Raw genomic sequence first — 16665 nt, 5'->3', positions numbered from 1 at the left:
ATTGTCGTGTTTTTCTAAAATAATATATGGTCCCACCCATTGCGAGTCGAGCTTCTTTGAGCGGCCTCGTCGTATCGTTTCGTCATAAAGTAGTACTTTATCGCCTACTTTGAAGGTTGCCTTCTTGCTTTTTTTATCAAATTGTAGTTTTGATTTCGCTTTTTCGTCCTTCGTATTTTCTCTCGCGATTTGATTCGCTGCGCGGATTCGCTCTCGTAGTTCTTTTGCGTAATCCTCGTATGAGTATGTTAATTTCGGCGGTTTTGTTAGGGCCGTCGGTAGGTCAGGTCGGTGCCCGTAGACCAATTTAAAAGGCGTGAAGCCTGTAGTAGAGTGTGGTGTCGTATTGTATGTAAACATCGCATAAGGAAGCCATTTGTCCCAGTCAGTTTGATCTTGATTTATATAATGTCTCAAGTATTCGGCGAGAGTACGATGCGATCTCTCTAGTGCCCCATTACTCTCAGGGTGATACGCCGTTGTTTGAATCTTCTCGATTTTCAATAATTTGCACGTATTTTTGAACATTTCGCTTGTAAAGTTCGTGCCCTGATCCGTGAGAATTTTCTCCGGAATTCCGTGTTCTAACACGATTTTTGTTACGAATTCTTTGGCGATGGTTCTGGCTTCCTGATTTTCGATCGGTATCGCCTTACTAAATTTCGTTAAATTATCCTGAAACGTCAGAATATATTTATTTCCTTGATTTGTAACTGTTAACGGGCCGACGATGTCGAGAGCGCATTTTTCAAACAGTCGTTCCGGCGTGCCCGTGATGACCATTGGCATCTTTGTTTTTCTGCTTAATTTATTTTTTTGGCAGTATTCGCATCTGCCAAAGTCTCGACATCCTTTGTTATACCTTTCCAATCGTGTTGCAATCGGATTCGGTCTAAAGTGCGTGTGACTCCTTGGTGCCCTCCGATAGGCGAGTCGTGATACTCGTATAGTATCTGTTTCTTTTCCTCCTCCGAGTATTCTCGGGGCGCATCTTCTTCTTCTTGCTGTATCGTATGCACAGCTGACGCCTCTGTTATCGGGTTACGGCTCAATGCGTCGGCGTTTAGGTTGCTCTTCCCTGCCTTGTGTATGATTTCGTAATCATACTCCTCTAATTTAAGCCTCCATCTAATTAATCTTGAACCGGGGTCGGTAACATTGAATAACCAGATCAATGGTTTGTGATCGGTTATTATTTTAAATCTAACGCCATAAAGATAGGGGCGAAAATGCTTGACTGCCCACACGATGGCTAGCAGTTCTTTCTCCGTCGTATTATAATTCTGTTCCGCTTTGCATAATACGCGGCTGGCGTACGCTATCGGTCGGTCTTGGCCGACTACTCCCTGTGAGAGGATAGCTCCTATTGCGAAATCTGACGCGTCTGTCGTCACTATAAATTCTTTATTGAAGTCGGGATAATTTAACACCGGCGCAGTTGTTAATTTTTCCTTTAATAATTCAAACGCGTTTTGCTGCTCTATTGACCAAATAAATTTTTCTTCTTTCCTAGTGAGCTTGGTCAGTGGCTTGGCTAGTTTCGAAAAATTTTCGATGAATTTTCGGTAGTACCCGGCTAGGCCTATGAACGACTGAATGTCTTTCAGTTTTTTAGGAGTCGGAAACTTCTTGACAGCTATTAGTTTCGACGGGTCCGGTGAGATTCCTTTTTCCGAAATCACGTGACCCAGGTACACGACTTCCTTTCGTAGGAACGCGCATTTACTCGGTTTTAACTTTAGATTGCATTTTCGGAGCCTGAGTAGCACGGCTATTATTCTTCTGATATGTTCCGTTAGCGTCGCCCCGTATATGACGATGTCGTCGATATACACGAAACATCTCAGCCCTAGCAGGCCGGCCAGCACCGCGTACATTAGCCGCTGAAATGCTGCCGGTGCGTTTTTCAGACCAAAAGGCATGCGATTAAATTCAAAGTGCCCATCCGGAGTGGAGAAGGCTGTTTTGCCTTTGTGGTCTTTATGCATGGGGATTCGGTGATACCCCGAGGCCAAATCTAAAACGGTAAAGTATTTCGCGTTACCTAATTGGTCTAATATGTCGGTTATGTTCGGCATGGGGAAAGAATCTCCCATGGTGAGATCATTCATTTTCCGAAAATCAATAACCACGCGAAATTGCACTTTTCCGGATGCGTCCGGTTTTTTAAGAACGACTATTATCGGTGCGTTTCAGTGACTTGTGCTCGGGCTGATTATGCCGTCTTCGAGCATCTTTTCTATTTGCTTCTTCACTTCGGCCTTATGCTTCTCGGGTAACCGATATGGTTTCACATTCACGGGCGCGCTACCTGGCCGGATACTTATCTCGTGCTCTATTGCGGTAGTCGCGCTTAAATGGTCGCCGTCTATATAGAACACATCAAAGTAATCATCGCAAATTTGTTCTACGGCTGCTCGCTCTTCGGCGTTCAAGTGATCGAGCTGTACTTGCTCGCGTACTTTCTTTTGTCGTTCGGCGATGGTCTCGCGCTCGTCGCTCGAGCGTAACGAGAGAACGTCCGCGGTGTCGGGCGGCGGCAGGTCTTCTAAAGTTACATGTGGAGTGAGTATCTCCACGGGCTTGTCCGTCACATTCAATACGCTAATCGGACATTTAAATTTGACGGGCTGCACTAGGCAATGCCCGATAAAGACCCCTGGGGCGGGTTCGCCGCTCCGCACAATGCCGACACGATTATGATCGGTGACGGCTTCCACGATTGTTTCGCTATGTGGCGGAAGTTTTACCTTGCGAAAAGGTCGGAGCTTAAAGGAAGCTGAGCCGATTTTTAATCGCTTTTTCGAATTTGAAATATCTGCTTTGTGTTTTGAGAGGAAGTCGTCTCCTAAAATGCCTTCGTACTCAATGGGAAAATTGTCTTTCACCACGTACATCGTGTGGCGAATTTTTTTATCTCCGAGATCCTCAGTGGCTTTTATCTTCCCTATCGTGTGAATCTGGTGTCCGGTTACGCCGACTAGCGCTAACCGTTCTTCCTTCACCATCGCTTTCGCTTTCAAATTTCCCACTTTTATTAACGTGAGTGTTGCGCCTGAATCTAATAACAGGTCCATTTCTCCTTTCTCTGCCTCCTGTACGGGCAGCGTCACTAAGTCTAGCGGGCCTTCCTGGTGCTTCTTGCTTATCTGTGCAACACGATATGTCTCGGCGGCGCGCGCCTTATTCCTTTTAGGCTTCTCATCCTCCTCGCTGCTGCTGCGAGAGGATGTTTCCTCGCTAGATTCTTGTGTCCTTGTTTTTCTGACAGTACTCACGGGCGTTTTCTTAACTGCTTCCGTTTTCGTTCGGCGCGGTCGCTCGGGTTTTGGTCGCCCGTTTAACGACCAGCATTCGTCGCGCTTATGCCCTGCCTTTTTACAATATGAACACTCTATCGTGTTAATGCCGCTAGGCTTCTCGGGTTTCGGCAACGCGTATCTGTTTGCTTGTCGGCCCGTACGGCAATCTCGCGCGTAGTGACCGTTCTTTCCGCACTTGTGACATTGTCCTACGGTATTTCCCGCGCCTCGCGTATTCGCGGCGGGGTATTTATTTTTTGCCGTTGCTTGCGCGCTCCGCGGGGAGGGGCCTCTAACCTTTTCCTCCGCGCTGGCGCCGGTTATTGCTTCTTGCAAACTTGCGTATCGCTGCGCTCTTACTAACAGCTTTATATCGTCGTGCAATCCGATCTGAAAATTATGCAGCGCTTGAGTTTTTATGTTTTCAAGGATGGCCTTCTGCTGTTCCTGCGTGTGGCCTTTACCCTCTTCCATTGCTTCATACAATTCGCGCGCTAATTTCTCGACGCGCCTACCGAATTCTTGTGCGCTTTCGCCGGGCTTTTGCGCTAGCAAATTAAATTCCAGCTGCAAGTGCGTCGTGCAGCGTTTTCCTAAATATTCTGTCTCGAGTTCGCGCTTTAATTGATCAAAATCGCGGATATCGCGCGTGTCGAAATCTGTCATAGCCTTCCCTTTAAATTTCGTACAAAGAATAGCTTCGAGTAGCATTGACTCGTTGGTCGGCTGTATATTTTTCATAGCATACGTGCTAGCGTTTATGAACTCTCGGACGCGTTCTCGCGAATCTCCATTGATCTCGGGTATCATTGCTCGCGCTTCTTTAAGGCTGAGGTACCCGGTAACTAGACCCGGTTGGTTCCGGACGTCGCTACGCGTTCGTCCGTATGTGATATCCAGCGGGCCCTGGCTGTGTACGCGACGGTTTCGCGTGTCGGAATCGTATGTGGCGGATTCCATCCGGCCTACGCGATTCTGCAATTCGCGAAAAGCGCGAAGGAGTTCGGCTGATCGGTCGAATTCCGTAGCCTCGATGCGGTCCATGCGTTCTTGCATGTCGCGTATTAGATTAATTAAATCAGTAATTACGGCGTCCGGGGCTCTCAACTCGGATCGCGTCGGCTCTGGGGCCTGAGATCGCCTGGCGGGCGGTCCATTTTGCGCCGTTTCGGTGACGGCTTGTTCGGACACTCTAGATGGGTCCGGATTTTCCTCGCGGTTCTCTCGGCTTGGAGTCGCGTTTCTCGTCTGACTCATTTTGAGAGCTTTAGGCGTATAGTTCTCCTCGTTAGGATCAAATACGTCGGTGTCGTACGAAGTGAGGAGAAATTCTCCTCGTTGTGACACGTGGCTCGGCGTGACGTCGGAGACGTCTGTCAGTGAGTCTGTCGGAGTCGGTCGCTCTGTATTATTATCGCGGTGTTCGCGTTCGCTTGTTACGCTTACGTCTACTTCGTCGAACGGAAACTCGCGTTCTATGACAACGTTCGGAGATAGTACGGGCGTCTCTTCCTCGGCAAAACGCGAATCTAAATTTTGTCGAACTCGGTCTAATCCGTCTTGCTCAGCGGGCCGGTCTAACCCTTCGCTTTCAGCGGGCCGGTTCACCCCTTCGCTTTCAGCGGGCCGGTTTAACCCTTCGTTTTCGGATCGCGTCGCACTCACCGGGTTAGCTAGATTACGCGAAGCGCGGTGCGCGGACTCGCTATGGACGAACGACGCTTGTCGGGCGGGCGTCTGTCGGTTCGGGTCGTCCGACATCTACTTAGCGCTCGGGGATATAATAATTTTCGCACTTACAATATCGCCACGAATCACATGTTGCTGTCCGTCTGCATCGCCAGGTCGTCGGGCCGCTTTGCTGCTTGGCTGCGTCCCTGTTGTCGCTGCGTCCCTGCCGCGCTGCTATGCTGCTTCGCTGTGTCCCTGCGTCGTCGCTCGGGCCGGTGATGCCGTGCGGTAGGTCGTGGCCGTCTCCGGTGTCACTTCTGCACTCGCGGCTGCTACCGTCTTTTTCGCTCGTGTCTTAGCTGGCTTTTCCTCTCCGGGATATGTTGCCGTCGTTCACTAATGTGCTCGTTTTGTTTCAGGCGTGTGAATGAGCTCAGAAGTCCGGTCCTCTTGCGCGAGTAGATGGAGCAGATCCCACCGCTGCCACCAATGTTAGCCGTTCAGACGGCTGAAGGGGTCGTGCTTCGCTCGCGAGCTCGGAAGGATCAGGATGAGGGCGTCTGGCGGGCTCGGTTAATGATCACACTTTGTTAAACACCACTTTAACACTTTATTAAATATACTAGAGCTTGGCTTGGACGAGGTGTTCTTTATTTAATGTTCCCGTCTTGCGATTCGTAAATGTTTCAACGCGACGTCGTGGAGTTCTCAGACCGACTGCCTAATCGCTCGATTCGGCGGTCTTATATTGGTTTCCCGTTGCTACCTCGGGATCGCCCGCGGTAGCATTAACCTGTGTGGTCAGCGCTCCGCGCTGACCTTCGCGTCAGCGATATCGGTCCTCGATGGACCTTTGGTCTTGACGATTTTAGTCGCTAGGGTCGAATTTCCCTGACACTTGGCAATTCGGTTGCCAAGTGCGTTGTGCGCTCACAACAATTCAAACAATATTTTTGCAGTTTTTAATTGATTCAATACATAAATGATAGTGTAGTATAGAGTTTATATGGTCATTCATACAAAACTGTTTTTAATTCCGTTCAACCATATATGTGAATCAGAATCTGGATTCAGATAGATAAAAATGGATTTAAAATAACATACTTTTGCCAAAAAATTCTATTACAAATGGAAGAAAATGATCATTTTCACTATTTCCATATTTTTTTCACATTCCATTTATATTTTACCAATTAAATGGAAAATTTTTCAATACTAACCTCATTATCTGAATATTCCCGAACAACAGTGACAAAATTTTTTAATTTTGGGATTTTATTTCTTTCACGCAGAATTGCGAGCTGCAAGAATTCTTCGTCGTCTTCTTCTTCACTCGATGAAAATAATATATTGATACATTTCATTATTGTGCTAAAATCTTCTTCCCGATTGGTTTCCATGTTTATAATTTAAGTCACACTCGCTCCACACCGTCTCTTTGAGACAGTGTAGCAAAATCACACTTCGTGCATAAAATTTGCACTACACCGCAGCCACGGAAACACATTACACCGAATAAGTTCGCTTGCCACCAACCATGGAAACACGCTACACTGCCTGAGTGTTGCACTAGTGGGCGGTAGTGCAGCCAAGAAAAAATTCTATTAGTACGTGTTATACGCTCGAACATCCCCGAGAGACTGCCTCGAGTTGTTTGTCTCGTTCGAGCTCCCCATCATCGGTGTCGTATATCCCTACTCCAACGTCTATTCCGCTTTCTCCTGCCGCTAACTACGCATTAGACTCCGGTAATTTTCCACGCGGGTGTTTACGCCGTTTGCGCCGGACCCCGTGGAAAATTCCACGCGCATTGCGCTCGCGCGGTCGCTCCGTCCTGGCAACGGGGTAGCGGTTTTTCAACTCGGCAAATTTTGCGCGGCCGCTGACGCCGACTTGTGCGCCAGGTCTATTACGACTTCCACAACTTCCATCCGGGCGACTTCCCTGAGAAACGACGCCGACCCCTCCTGACGCTTATTTCGGACCTAGTACGATACTTCCCGCGGTTTTTTCCGCAGAAGATGTCCAGGTCGCGAGATGGCGGACGGTTCTGTAACTTCGTTGCCGGTCGTCGGATTTCGACGGCGACCGGACACGGACGTCCGTGGGGACGTCCCCGTTCGTCAGGGATGTCTGTTTCCCGGGGATGACTCACCTGGGGCGAGCTCCCGGACGGTCCGCCATTTCGTTACCCGGCCAACGGGTCTCACCGGGACCCGGCTTCGTGGGCTCGGCGAAGTGCTTCCCGACGTCAGGAGTGCCCAACTCCTGTAGACGACGCGCCTGTCGCAATTTCGCGGACGGTTCGCTATCTCCTGTCCGCGTCCCCATATCGCGTCGCCAACCCCGTATGCGTGACTCGGGGACCCCGTGCCCTCGTCAGAGACGTATCTTTCTATCGCAGTGCCGTCGGTTCAAAAAATTCCCGACGGTCCGCCATCTTTTTTACCGCTGGACGGATTTCGGTTCTGACGCGCCTATTGCGTTTCGCGGGTCTACTTTTGCGATCATAGCTGTTAGTTTTACGTGTTTGTCGCATAGTCTTTAAAATTGCGGACGGTCCGCCAACTTTGTTATGCTTCTTTCTCCCGTGCCGTGAACCGTCACGATCCGTCCGTCATACTACGCGGAAGCATCCCGATCGTCCGCACGGGAGCCTCCTCTGTCCTGGAAAGTGTGGTCGGGCTCAAGCCCTGTCGTGCCGCCGCACGACCTCCCGTACCCGCGCCGACGGGAATGAAACAAAATTGCGTAATAATAAAAAAAAATAAACCGACCTTTATTCTTCTTCTCGAGGGGTGATGTCGCTTGAGCCTCAACTAAATTAAACTTAAAATCTAATGGCGCGGTGCGATATACTTATACTTAATTAGGCGCCGGATGGGACCGCTCTCTTTCCTGTTAACACGCCAAACGAACTAAAAGAAAAATCCTATGATCGGAATCGTCAAAACAAACAAAAAATCAATAACGGCAGCTGCCGGTAACCCCATCCTCGGGACGCGAACGCTTGACTTAAAAACTAATTGGGACGTGGCTCCGCCTCGTCCACCTCCGATCCGCTGCTGCCCTCAGGACTGCGGAAGGAAATTGTGGACCCATGGTCCTCCGCCACGGGTTCGCCCCCTGCCATGCGCTCGCCTTCTACCGCCTCGAGAGCGCGTACCTCCACCACAGGGATCTCGGGGAGCTCGGCCTCGAGCATCTCCACGATCTCCTTCAGCTGGCCCAGGTCTGTCAGCAGACCCAGCTCGTCGGTCGGAGTCGGACCCCGCTCCTGGATCCCCGGACTCCGTATTACCGAGACCGTCGCCTCGCACGCCGGTCCCGGCTCCGTTGCCGTCTCCGCAATCGACACGGCTGCGCTGTCCGGCTCCGCCTGCCTCGCCAACAGCCGCACCGCCTCCTCCGAAAGACGCCGCAGCATGACTTTAGGCGCCTGGGATTTCGCGATGCGAACCGCGCTTGCGCACGGTCGCAAGGTTAGGTTGTAACCGGACGGTACGTGGGGAGACACGAATCAACGCGGGGTGTCCTTGAATTCAACGGTCGCCATTCGGTTTGACCTCTGATATACCGAGAAGGTAAGTATCTATCGAATTTTCAATCAGACTAATTATTCTTCTTTTCAGGTTCCTGCCACATGAGGGTCATCGCCGTCGCCGTCCAGGATCGCCGCTGCCACCGTCTTCCAGGATCAACGAGGGACTTCGAGTGATCAACGCCAATGGATCAGGTATGGTACAGAAGGTAAGTCCAATCGAATAATTTTCAAGAATTTTTTGACAAAAGATTGTATGATTTATTCAATTTGACTGATTTTCATTCACAGTTGTTCACAAATATCGAAGTTACACAATCTGTCGGACGATCACACGTTCGGGCTGACACGCCCCTTTTCGTTACGACGCACAAGATTTTTCGGCACTAATTCGCCGTTCGCTTATGTAAAAACGATAATTAACGCGTTTCGCGGGCGTTCCCGGTTGTTATGGAAGTTACGAAATTACGATTTGCGCACTCGGATTACGATCGCGGGACTTGGCGCGACAACGAGAGTGTACGCGAAATTACGTTTTGCTCCGTGAACTATCCCCGAGAGACTGCCTCGAGTGGCCCGTCTCGCTCGGCCTCCCTGCCATCGGCTATTTAGCCCCCACTCCGGCGCCCCCTACGACTTTTTCCTTCGAGAAGCTTTTTAACTGCGCATGTTTGTCTCGGTAATTTTCCACTCCGGTGTTTACGCGGGTCTACATGAAAATTTCCATGAGCGTTGCGCTCGCGATGCCCTGCCGTCCTGACGCCAGGATAGTAGTTTTCCACTGTTTCGAATATGCGTCCGCCGTTGACGCCGACCTGTGCGCCTATGCTTAATTCGCACGCCTTTTATGATTCCGGGCGACTTCCCCGGGGAAGACGTCCGGGTGACGAGCACCACGTCTGCCGACGTCGCCGACCCATCCTGACGTGTTCTTGGGACCTGGTATCCCGCTTTCCGAGGTCTTTCCTCGGCGATGACGTCCGCGTCGCGATCTACCGGACGGTACTCTATCTCGCGACCCGTTCTTCGGATTTCGACGGCACGCGGTACGGCGCACGGCACTGTCGCAACCACCGAAACCAACGTATACTTATGACAATTACGCGCAAGAGCTAAAAGAAAAATTAAGAGCGACACAACGAGTTGCAAAAGAACATTTGCGAAACGAAAAATCTAAGGCCAAGGAGACGTATGATAAGAAGACAAAAGAAATTAATTTCCGAGTGGGAGACAAAGTTCTCTTGCACGACAAAACGGTGCGTAGAGGGAGATCGAAAAAATTAGAATCCCCGTGAATAGGACCGTACGAAGTAATTGAAAAACACTCAGACGTAAATTACACAATCAAAAAGGGACGGAAAACCACGCGAGTACACGTAAACCGATTAAAGCCTGATCTACAATGTGCTCTTTGCTTCCTGTTTTCTGCTTTTTGCTTCTTACTTCTCTGTTTCTCCACGCCCTGTTTTACCGACAATCCTGTTTCTTGTCTCGTGCTTCTTGTCTCTTCTTGAGTTCGTCAACTTCTATCTGGGGCGACAGAAAACTGAGAGAACGAGAAAACGAAAGTCATGTGCTACGCTGCAGAAATCGTCAATAGTAGAACGAGGCAGTTTCACTCTATTCACGTAAGTAGCTTATTTTTTAAATGTAACAAAGGTAATAACGGATTATTTATATTGTGTAGTTTAAAGAAGAATACGCGTACGCAAAAAATCGTAGAACGACGACGGTCACGTCGGAGGTGAGCTTACGACATAACCAAAAAGCAGCATTTCAGAAAAGGAAAATAAAGATATTTAGGTGGATGAAGCTTTTGGCGAATTGCTTGCTAATTTCGTTCGACAACATCCTTGCCTTTATGATAAAAAATCCAAAGATTATAAAGATAAGAAGTTTGTCGCCGATACATGGATGTCCATCGCACTCGCCTGTAATATGCCGGGTAAGTAAACAAAAAAAGTTTAATTGTAAAATAAAAGTATAGTTTGTACATACATATATGAATACTGGATGGTTGCATGATTCTAGGTTTACATTAGATTACGTTGGAGAGATTATAGTGTACTCTATTTTGCAGTGGATGCAATTCAGAAACAGTGGAAAATGCTTCGCAACCAATTCACTCGAGAACACCGTCTTGAGAATATGTATGAGCCATCAGGTACAGGGAATGATACTTGTAAGAGACCACGGAAGACATGGTACTTGTACCAGGCCCTTTCCTTCTTGGCACCACATGTGGCCCACCGCAATACATCAAGCAACTTTGTGCGAAGAAGTATAATTACTCAGTCATTACCATCAATACCACAATCTGCACTACGGCCAGCAGGGCAGTTATCACCGTCAACATCACAATCTGCACCACAGTCAGCAGTGCAGTCATTACCGTCAACACCAGAATCTGTACTACAGTCAACAATGCAGCCACCATCTGAATCACCGTCTAGCAATCTGTGGAATATAGATCTTTTAATGAGTGATGACTCAAATGTTTCAATTCTACCGCTAGAAAAAGAATTTTCAGAATCTTCAGCATCTATAGCATCTCCAGTATCTGTAGCATCTCCAGTATCTGTAGCATCTTCAGCATCTGTAGCATCTTCAGCATCTTCAGTTGGTCAGTCAAGGTCATTATGTTCAGTTGGTCAGGCAAGGTCATTAAGTTCAGTTGGTCAGCTAAGGCCATTAAGTATTGCAAGGAAGAATTTACTTTATCCACCACCTGACCAATCTGCAATTCAGAAGATGAAGGAGTCTCGTAAAGAGCAGGAACATCTGTCTAAAATGATAACCAATACGACTGATTCTATAAACACGCTCGTGAATAATTTATCAGAAAAGCGTTCACAATCTGTCACTCCTGTCGATAATGACGATAGTGGAGAAGAAGCAGCAATGGCAAAGGCATTACTTTATGCGTTGAAAAGAGTAAAGTCCAAGTACAAGATCCAATGTTATATGCAATGTTTATCTGTTGTGGATAAGTTCCAGAACATGAGAGAAGTTGAAAGTGATGAGAATCTGTAATTCCTTCTTCGCTCGGCCACCAATAATATTGAAGACAGGTTCAAAAACTGTCCGGCACATTGGGAATTTTTGGATTTGCTACAAAATATATTTACACTTAATATATATACACATATATAATATATATAGATATATAACGTATATGCAACATAATTACAAAAAATGTGATTTTTTAGATAGATATAACATATTTGTTTTGCGTTTACATAATGTGTCACTTTTTGAGTTGTTAATAACATTTTAATTTCTTACACATTTATGCATATCTAATATAAAGTATAAGAGGATATTTTTTAAAGTTACTAATAACTAGCGTTTAATTTTTTCATAGTTTTCGTTTTTGTGGACGAATGTTCCTATTGTATGTACTTATTTAGAAGTGCAATGTTCCTAGCCAAAGTACAAACTTCAGTACCTGATGTCAGTATTTTTTTTTGTTTGTAATGCTAAGGCTACAGTTTTGGGTAAATAAATAAAAGTGATTATTAAATATACAAAGTATTTATTTCCCAATTTTTACAAGCTTCATACGTATACTTACGCATACTAGTGTTCATTACCTTTAGTTAAGCGGTAAAATATTATAATGCAAAAATCTACATTATGACAAGACAATAGAACGTGGATAAATTCATGAATATTATGCAAAATTGAATGTTATACGCAAACTTTAAGTAGTACATGTATATATATTACATTAGAGATTGAACGAACGTACAAAAAGCGAGTCCAAAATAAGAGATCGCCGTTCAACGAGAGACGAGAACTCGATAACGCTTTTGTTTTTGACGAACACTCGTCGGGCGAGCTATGTAGTATTTGCAGTGATTAATCGCGAGGTCGTCCCAGACGAAGATGAAACCGACAGATAATATCGCACGCGAAATCAAAACTAACGGACGCATAACATTATATCAAATCTTTGTCCGTGTTTTTTTTTTTCTTTTTTCCTTTTGTCTTTATATTTATTGTATGTACGTAATAAGATCGTAACGATGATTCGCGCAAGTGATAGTCGCCGGCCGTTGTCTCTCTTTTTTTCTATCTATTCGAATTTAATCGATCGTTATATTGCTATTGTATCACACAGTATTCACTTATTGTTAATTACACGGCTATATGTAGGCGCGATGTGACTTAGCGGTTTCAAGATGCCGAGAGCTGTTCGAAATGCATTTTGCTTGGACCGAACGCGGACGTAGACGCGAAAAAACTTCGCCAACGCTCCGGAGAGCCCCTGTTACAACTGCTAGAATTTCCATTCGCGCTCATGACAAAAATTATCAAATAAAGTGAGACCCTCTCCCGAGGTATTTTGCCAACAACAATAACAGGAAAATGAGATATTGTTTTGCGAGATATATTTCAAGTCGAGATGCGATTGAGCGCACGTTAATCGTCGCAACGAGCGGACACAGCGGCAACTGTAAATTATTATCTATTAGCAATTTCGTTAGAATTGCTTAACTCCGCAAGTCATCCGAAATGGAAGAAATATCTTATTAAGCTCGTCAGGATTGCTTATTCGGGAACATATTTCTCGTTGGATATAAAATGTACGATATATTTAAGATTTCGATATTGCCCAAGGATCTCGTGGACGAATCGTAGGCACCGTAGCCTGAAGACGATTGTAATCGCGCAACCCTCTATATTAACTTTAATCGAATATTGAAAAATGGAAATTATTACAATAGACAACAGAACGTGGATCAAATCATGAATATTATACGCAATTATACGTTGAATATTATACGCAAACTTAGACTAGTACATGTACATATTATATTATCGTGTATTATGTGTGTGCCTACATTCTAAACTCGGTGAAGTGCTTGTTCCCACTGCCAATCCACTTGGCCAATGTCTGAGCAAAAGTAATCTTTCAGAATGTTTCGTTGAGCGTCAGCTCTCACTGTAGGATTGTTGGACCCAAGTCGTCCAACATCAGTGATCGGTCCTCTGTATATATCTCTCCTCCACTCACCTTCAATAACATCTCCATATACTCCTTCCCTATCTACCATAAATGCAGGACAGTAGGTTCTTTCTGATGGTGCTAAGTCGTCTTCAGATATCATGAGAAAGTTATGAAGGCACACAACTGCTTTTACAATGTCTTCCGTTGTTTCTACTGAGCTGCACAGATCCTTTCTCAGGATACGCCACCTTGAACACATGATCCCAAACGCATTTTCAATGACGCGTCTAGCACGACTAAGCCTGTAATTGAATATCCTTTCTTCATCGCCGAAAGTTCTGTAAGATCTGGCATATGGGCGCATCATATGGATACCAAGTGGGAATGCTTCATCGGCAACAAAAGTGAAGGGGAGGGTGACATTACTGCCGGGAATCTCTTTTGGAGGAGGAAAGTCAATTTCATCTGCATCGAGTGCTTGACCAAAATCACAATTTGCCCACCTCCATCACTTTAAGATCCTGCATGAGAAATAAAAGAAAAGGTTCCCTAAGTTATTATAATGCAATGTAATGCAATGTATAGTATCTCAATCATTGTTGTACAAGGAGTACTCACCGTAATCGCCAATATCCACCCATGTAAAACGGTATTTAGCATCACATGCAGCCATGAGATTTATCGAAAATCTCTTTTTGTAAGAGCTGTAAAACTGAGAGCCAGTTTTTGGAGGGCACTGTATCGATATATGTTTGCCGTCAATCGCTCCGACACAGTTGGGAAACTGCCATCGGTTGAAGAAATCCTCAGATATCTGCATCATAGTCTCTCTTGTTGGTGCCTGCAGATATATCGGTTGAAGAGCTACCCACAAAGCCTTGCAGGTTTCGTTGAACACTTTATGTGCAGTGGAACGCCCAATTCTATAACTCCATGAAGACGTCCTAACTGATGTCCCTCGGGCTAGTATCCTTTAAGAAAATAACGTAAGACTTAGTGACAGATACCTTAACATTAGTAGGTACATAGAAATAGGAAATGTACTTACTCAAGAGTCATGGCCACGCGTAACTGTATAGGCAATGGAGTTCTGATACTTCGCTTAGTTAAGTATGGTCTCAGCAAATCACAAAGATAATCAAACTGGTGCACATTCATGCGTGTATAATCGAAGAATTCTTCATGGTCTGTAGTTCTCAATTCTCCAAACAGGTTTCTATAGACTCCTTGATTCTCTCGAGAATAATTAACTGGTCTTACCCACCAACGCCTGATCCTTCTTTTCTTTAATTGCATTTTTGCAAGCAATAACATTACACAAAGATTCCAACATTGAGCAATAAGCAAGACAGTTAATGATTCTTCGTCCATTTTTAGTTATTATTCAAACATTAGTTTTGTATAGTTGTTCTTGTGACCGGTCAGTTGCACCGCGTCTTGAATGTCTTCGGGCAGTGACGGGCAGTATAAGCACGTGTGGGAGTACTCCTCGCCACGCGTCAGCAAATTATTGCAGACGGAGAACGCCTTAAAGCGTTTGCCACAAGTCACAATGCGTAGGGCCGTACACCCGTGTGTGTGTGTGTGTGTGTGTGCGCATGTAAAAGGTCAGACAGCAAGGACACGCAAAAGATCTTGCTACAATCCTGCCGATAAACAAAGATAAAAATTATAATCAAGCAATACGATGAGGGTTATGATCCACGTAGGTCCGTAGCATTGCTTTGACATTAGAAGCTTTGACCTACCAGGAGTTGCGATGCTACGAAACTGTATACAAGAAGATTACGCAAGAACTATCAAGCCAGGTGCAACCGCGTCTTGAATATTTTCGAGCAGTGACGGGCAGTATGAGCACGTGTAGGAGTACTTCTCGCCACGCGTCAGCAAATTATTGTAGACGGAGGACGCTTCGTTCATATATTAACATCTTAGGTATTGCCTTAAACATCGTTAGCCAATAAGAATACTGTCGTAACATAAGAACGGACTATGAATATCGACCTGTGATTGGTCTGTGTAAAGTAACATGTTTCTCCAGAAATTTTAGAAGAGACAAATTGTACATGGCGATGTTCCTTGACTCCATGTGACAAAAATCAGAGAAACAAAAAACAAGAAGCAGAGAACACAAAACAAGAAGCAAAGAGCACATTGTAGATCAGCCTTAAAGCCCTTTATAGAACAGTAAAAACAGCGTAGAAGAACAAAAACAAGCAATAGAAAATAGGCGATAGTAAAAACTAACGAAAATTAGACAATAAGTACTTACCGAACATCAAACACGTCGCACCACACGACGTCCGGTGGCCACATCCAAGGTGACCTCCAGGGGGTGGAGAAGATGCACCCAGGTGTCCGGGGGCGTTAGCAACGCTTCTGCGTAGGTGGGAGGGGGCGACGTCGGCCCCGAACCCAAATTTGCCGCAATCCGCGCACTAAGCGCGGCACCCTCACTTACGGCACCCGCACAAGCAGCGCGGAACCAATACGTGCGCCAACATGCGTCGCACGTCGTCGGGACAAAAAAATGGTTGCACAGACGGCACCTCATTTCACAATTAACGCAAACAAAAAGTACTCTCTCTGAATCACGTCGCAAGAGCAACTAAACGCGCGAGGAGAGAAAAAACGCGAGGAGAAGGCATTATCAAGCCAAGGTAAAAATTCGAAGAAAGGTAACATGAGTCCTTATCTTACAGGACGCTGATCGTCGTCCAGCACTTCGCGAAAAAAGCGAAACCTGAGACAGCACCATCGTACGAGATACGACAATTCAGCAGCGAGCCGGGAATATACTTTGAGAGAATCGGACAAATGCAACAGGTAGAAGCTACTTGGAAACTAGCAATTAAAATCGACGTAGCAGCCCTAGGAAACCGATATCACCAACTTCAGGAATTTCTACAGCAAGCCGAAGAAGTATGCGAAACGATAATCGCAAAGGACACGCAGCAGACGTGCAAAAACATTCTCCACATAATAGAGAAAAATAACAAAAAATTAACGCAATTATTAACGCGATTACAGACTATATATAAAACAACTAATAATAAGCGAGGGTTAATAGACGCGATCGGCACGATCAGCAAAACGCTGTTCGGCACTATGGATGCCGACGACGCAAAACACATACAGGAGCAGCTTGAACTGATACAAAATCAGCAACAGACTCTACGGCACACCGCTAAAAGTCA

General features: G+C 45.9%; 2 protein-coding genes across 2 annotated transcripts; one reads left to right on the top strand and one right to left on the bottom strand.

Moving 5' to 3' along the window:
* Positions 1 to 9917: 9917 nt before the first annotated feature.
* On the top strand, positions 9918 to 11628 carry LOC112466662. The gene is made up of 3 exons (XM_025034886.1): positions 9918 to 10142; positions 10202 to 10459; positions 10595 to 11628. Exons 2-3 carry the CDS (start codon positions 10429 to 10431, stop codon positions 11545 to 11547), a joined length of 984 nt encoding a protein of 327 aa, XP_024890654.1. The 5' UTR covers positions 9918 to 10142; positions 10202 to 10428; the 3' UTR covers positions 11548 to 11628.
* A 2429-nt stretch (positions 11629 to 14057) lies between these two features.
* Positions 14058 to 15011, bottom strand: LOC112466661 (protein ANTAGONIST OF LIKE HETEROCHROMATIN PROTEIN 1-like). The gene is made up of 2 exons (XM_025034885.1): positions 14517 to 15011; positions 14058 to 14439 (listed from the first exon to the last, which is right to left on the bottom strand). The coding sequence occupies exons 1-2, from the start codon at positions 14837 to 14839 to the stop codon at positions 14058 to 14060; spliced, it is 705 nt and encodes a 234-aa protein (XP_024890653.1). The 5' UTR covers positions 14840 to 15011.
* Between the last annotated feature and the right edge of the window lie 1654 nt (positions 15012 to 16665).

The sequence above is a fragment of the Temnothorax curvispinosus genome, unplaced genomic scaffold (assembly GCF_003070985.1).
Source record: "Temnothorax curvispinosus isolate PA1 unplaced genomic scaffold, ASM307098v1 QBEX01016454.1, whole genome shotgun sequence".
Lineage (NCBI taxonomy): Eukaryota > Metazoa > Arthropoda > Insecta > Hymenoptera > Formicidae > Temnothorax > Temnothorax curvispinosus.
The sequence above is the reverse complement of the archived record's forward strand: the minus strand, read 5'-3'. Positions and strand labels throughout refer to the sequence as shown.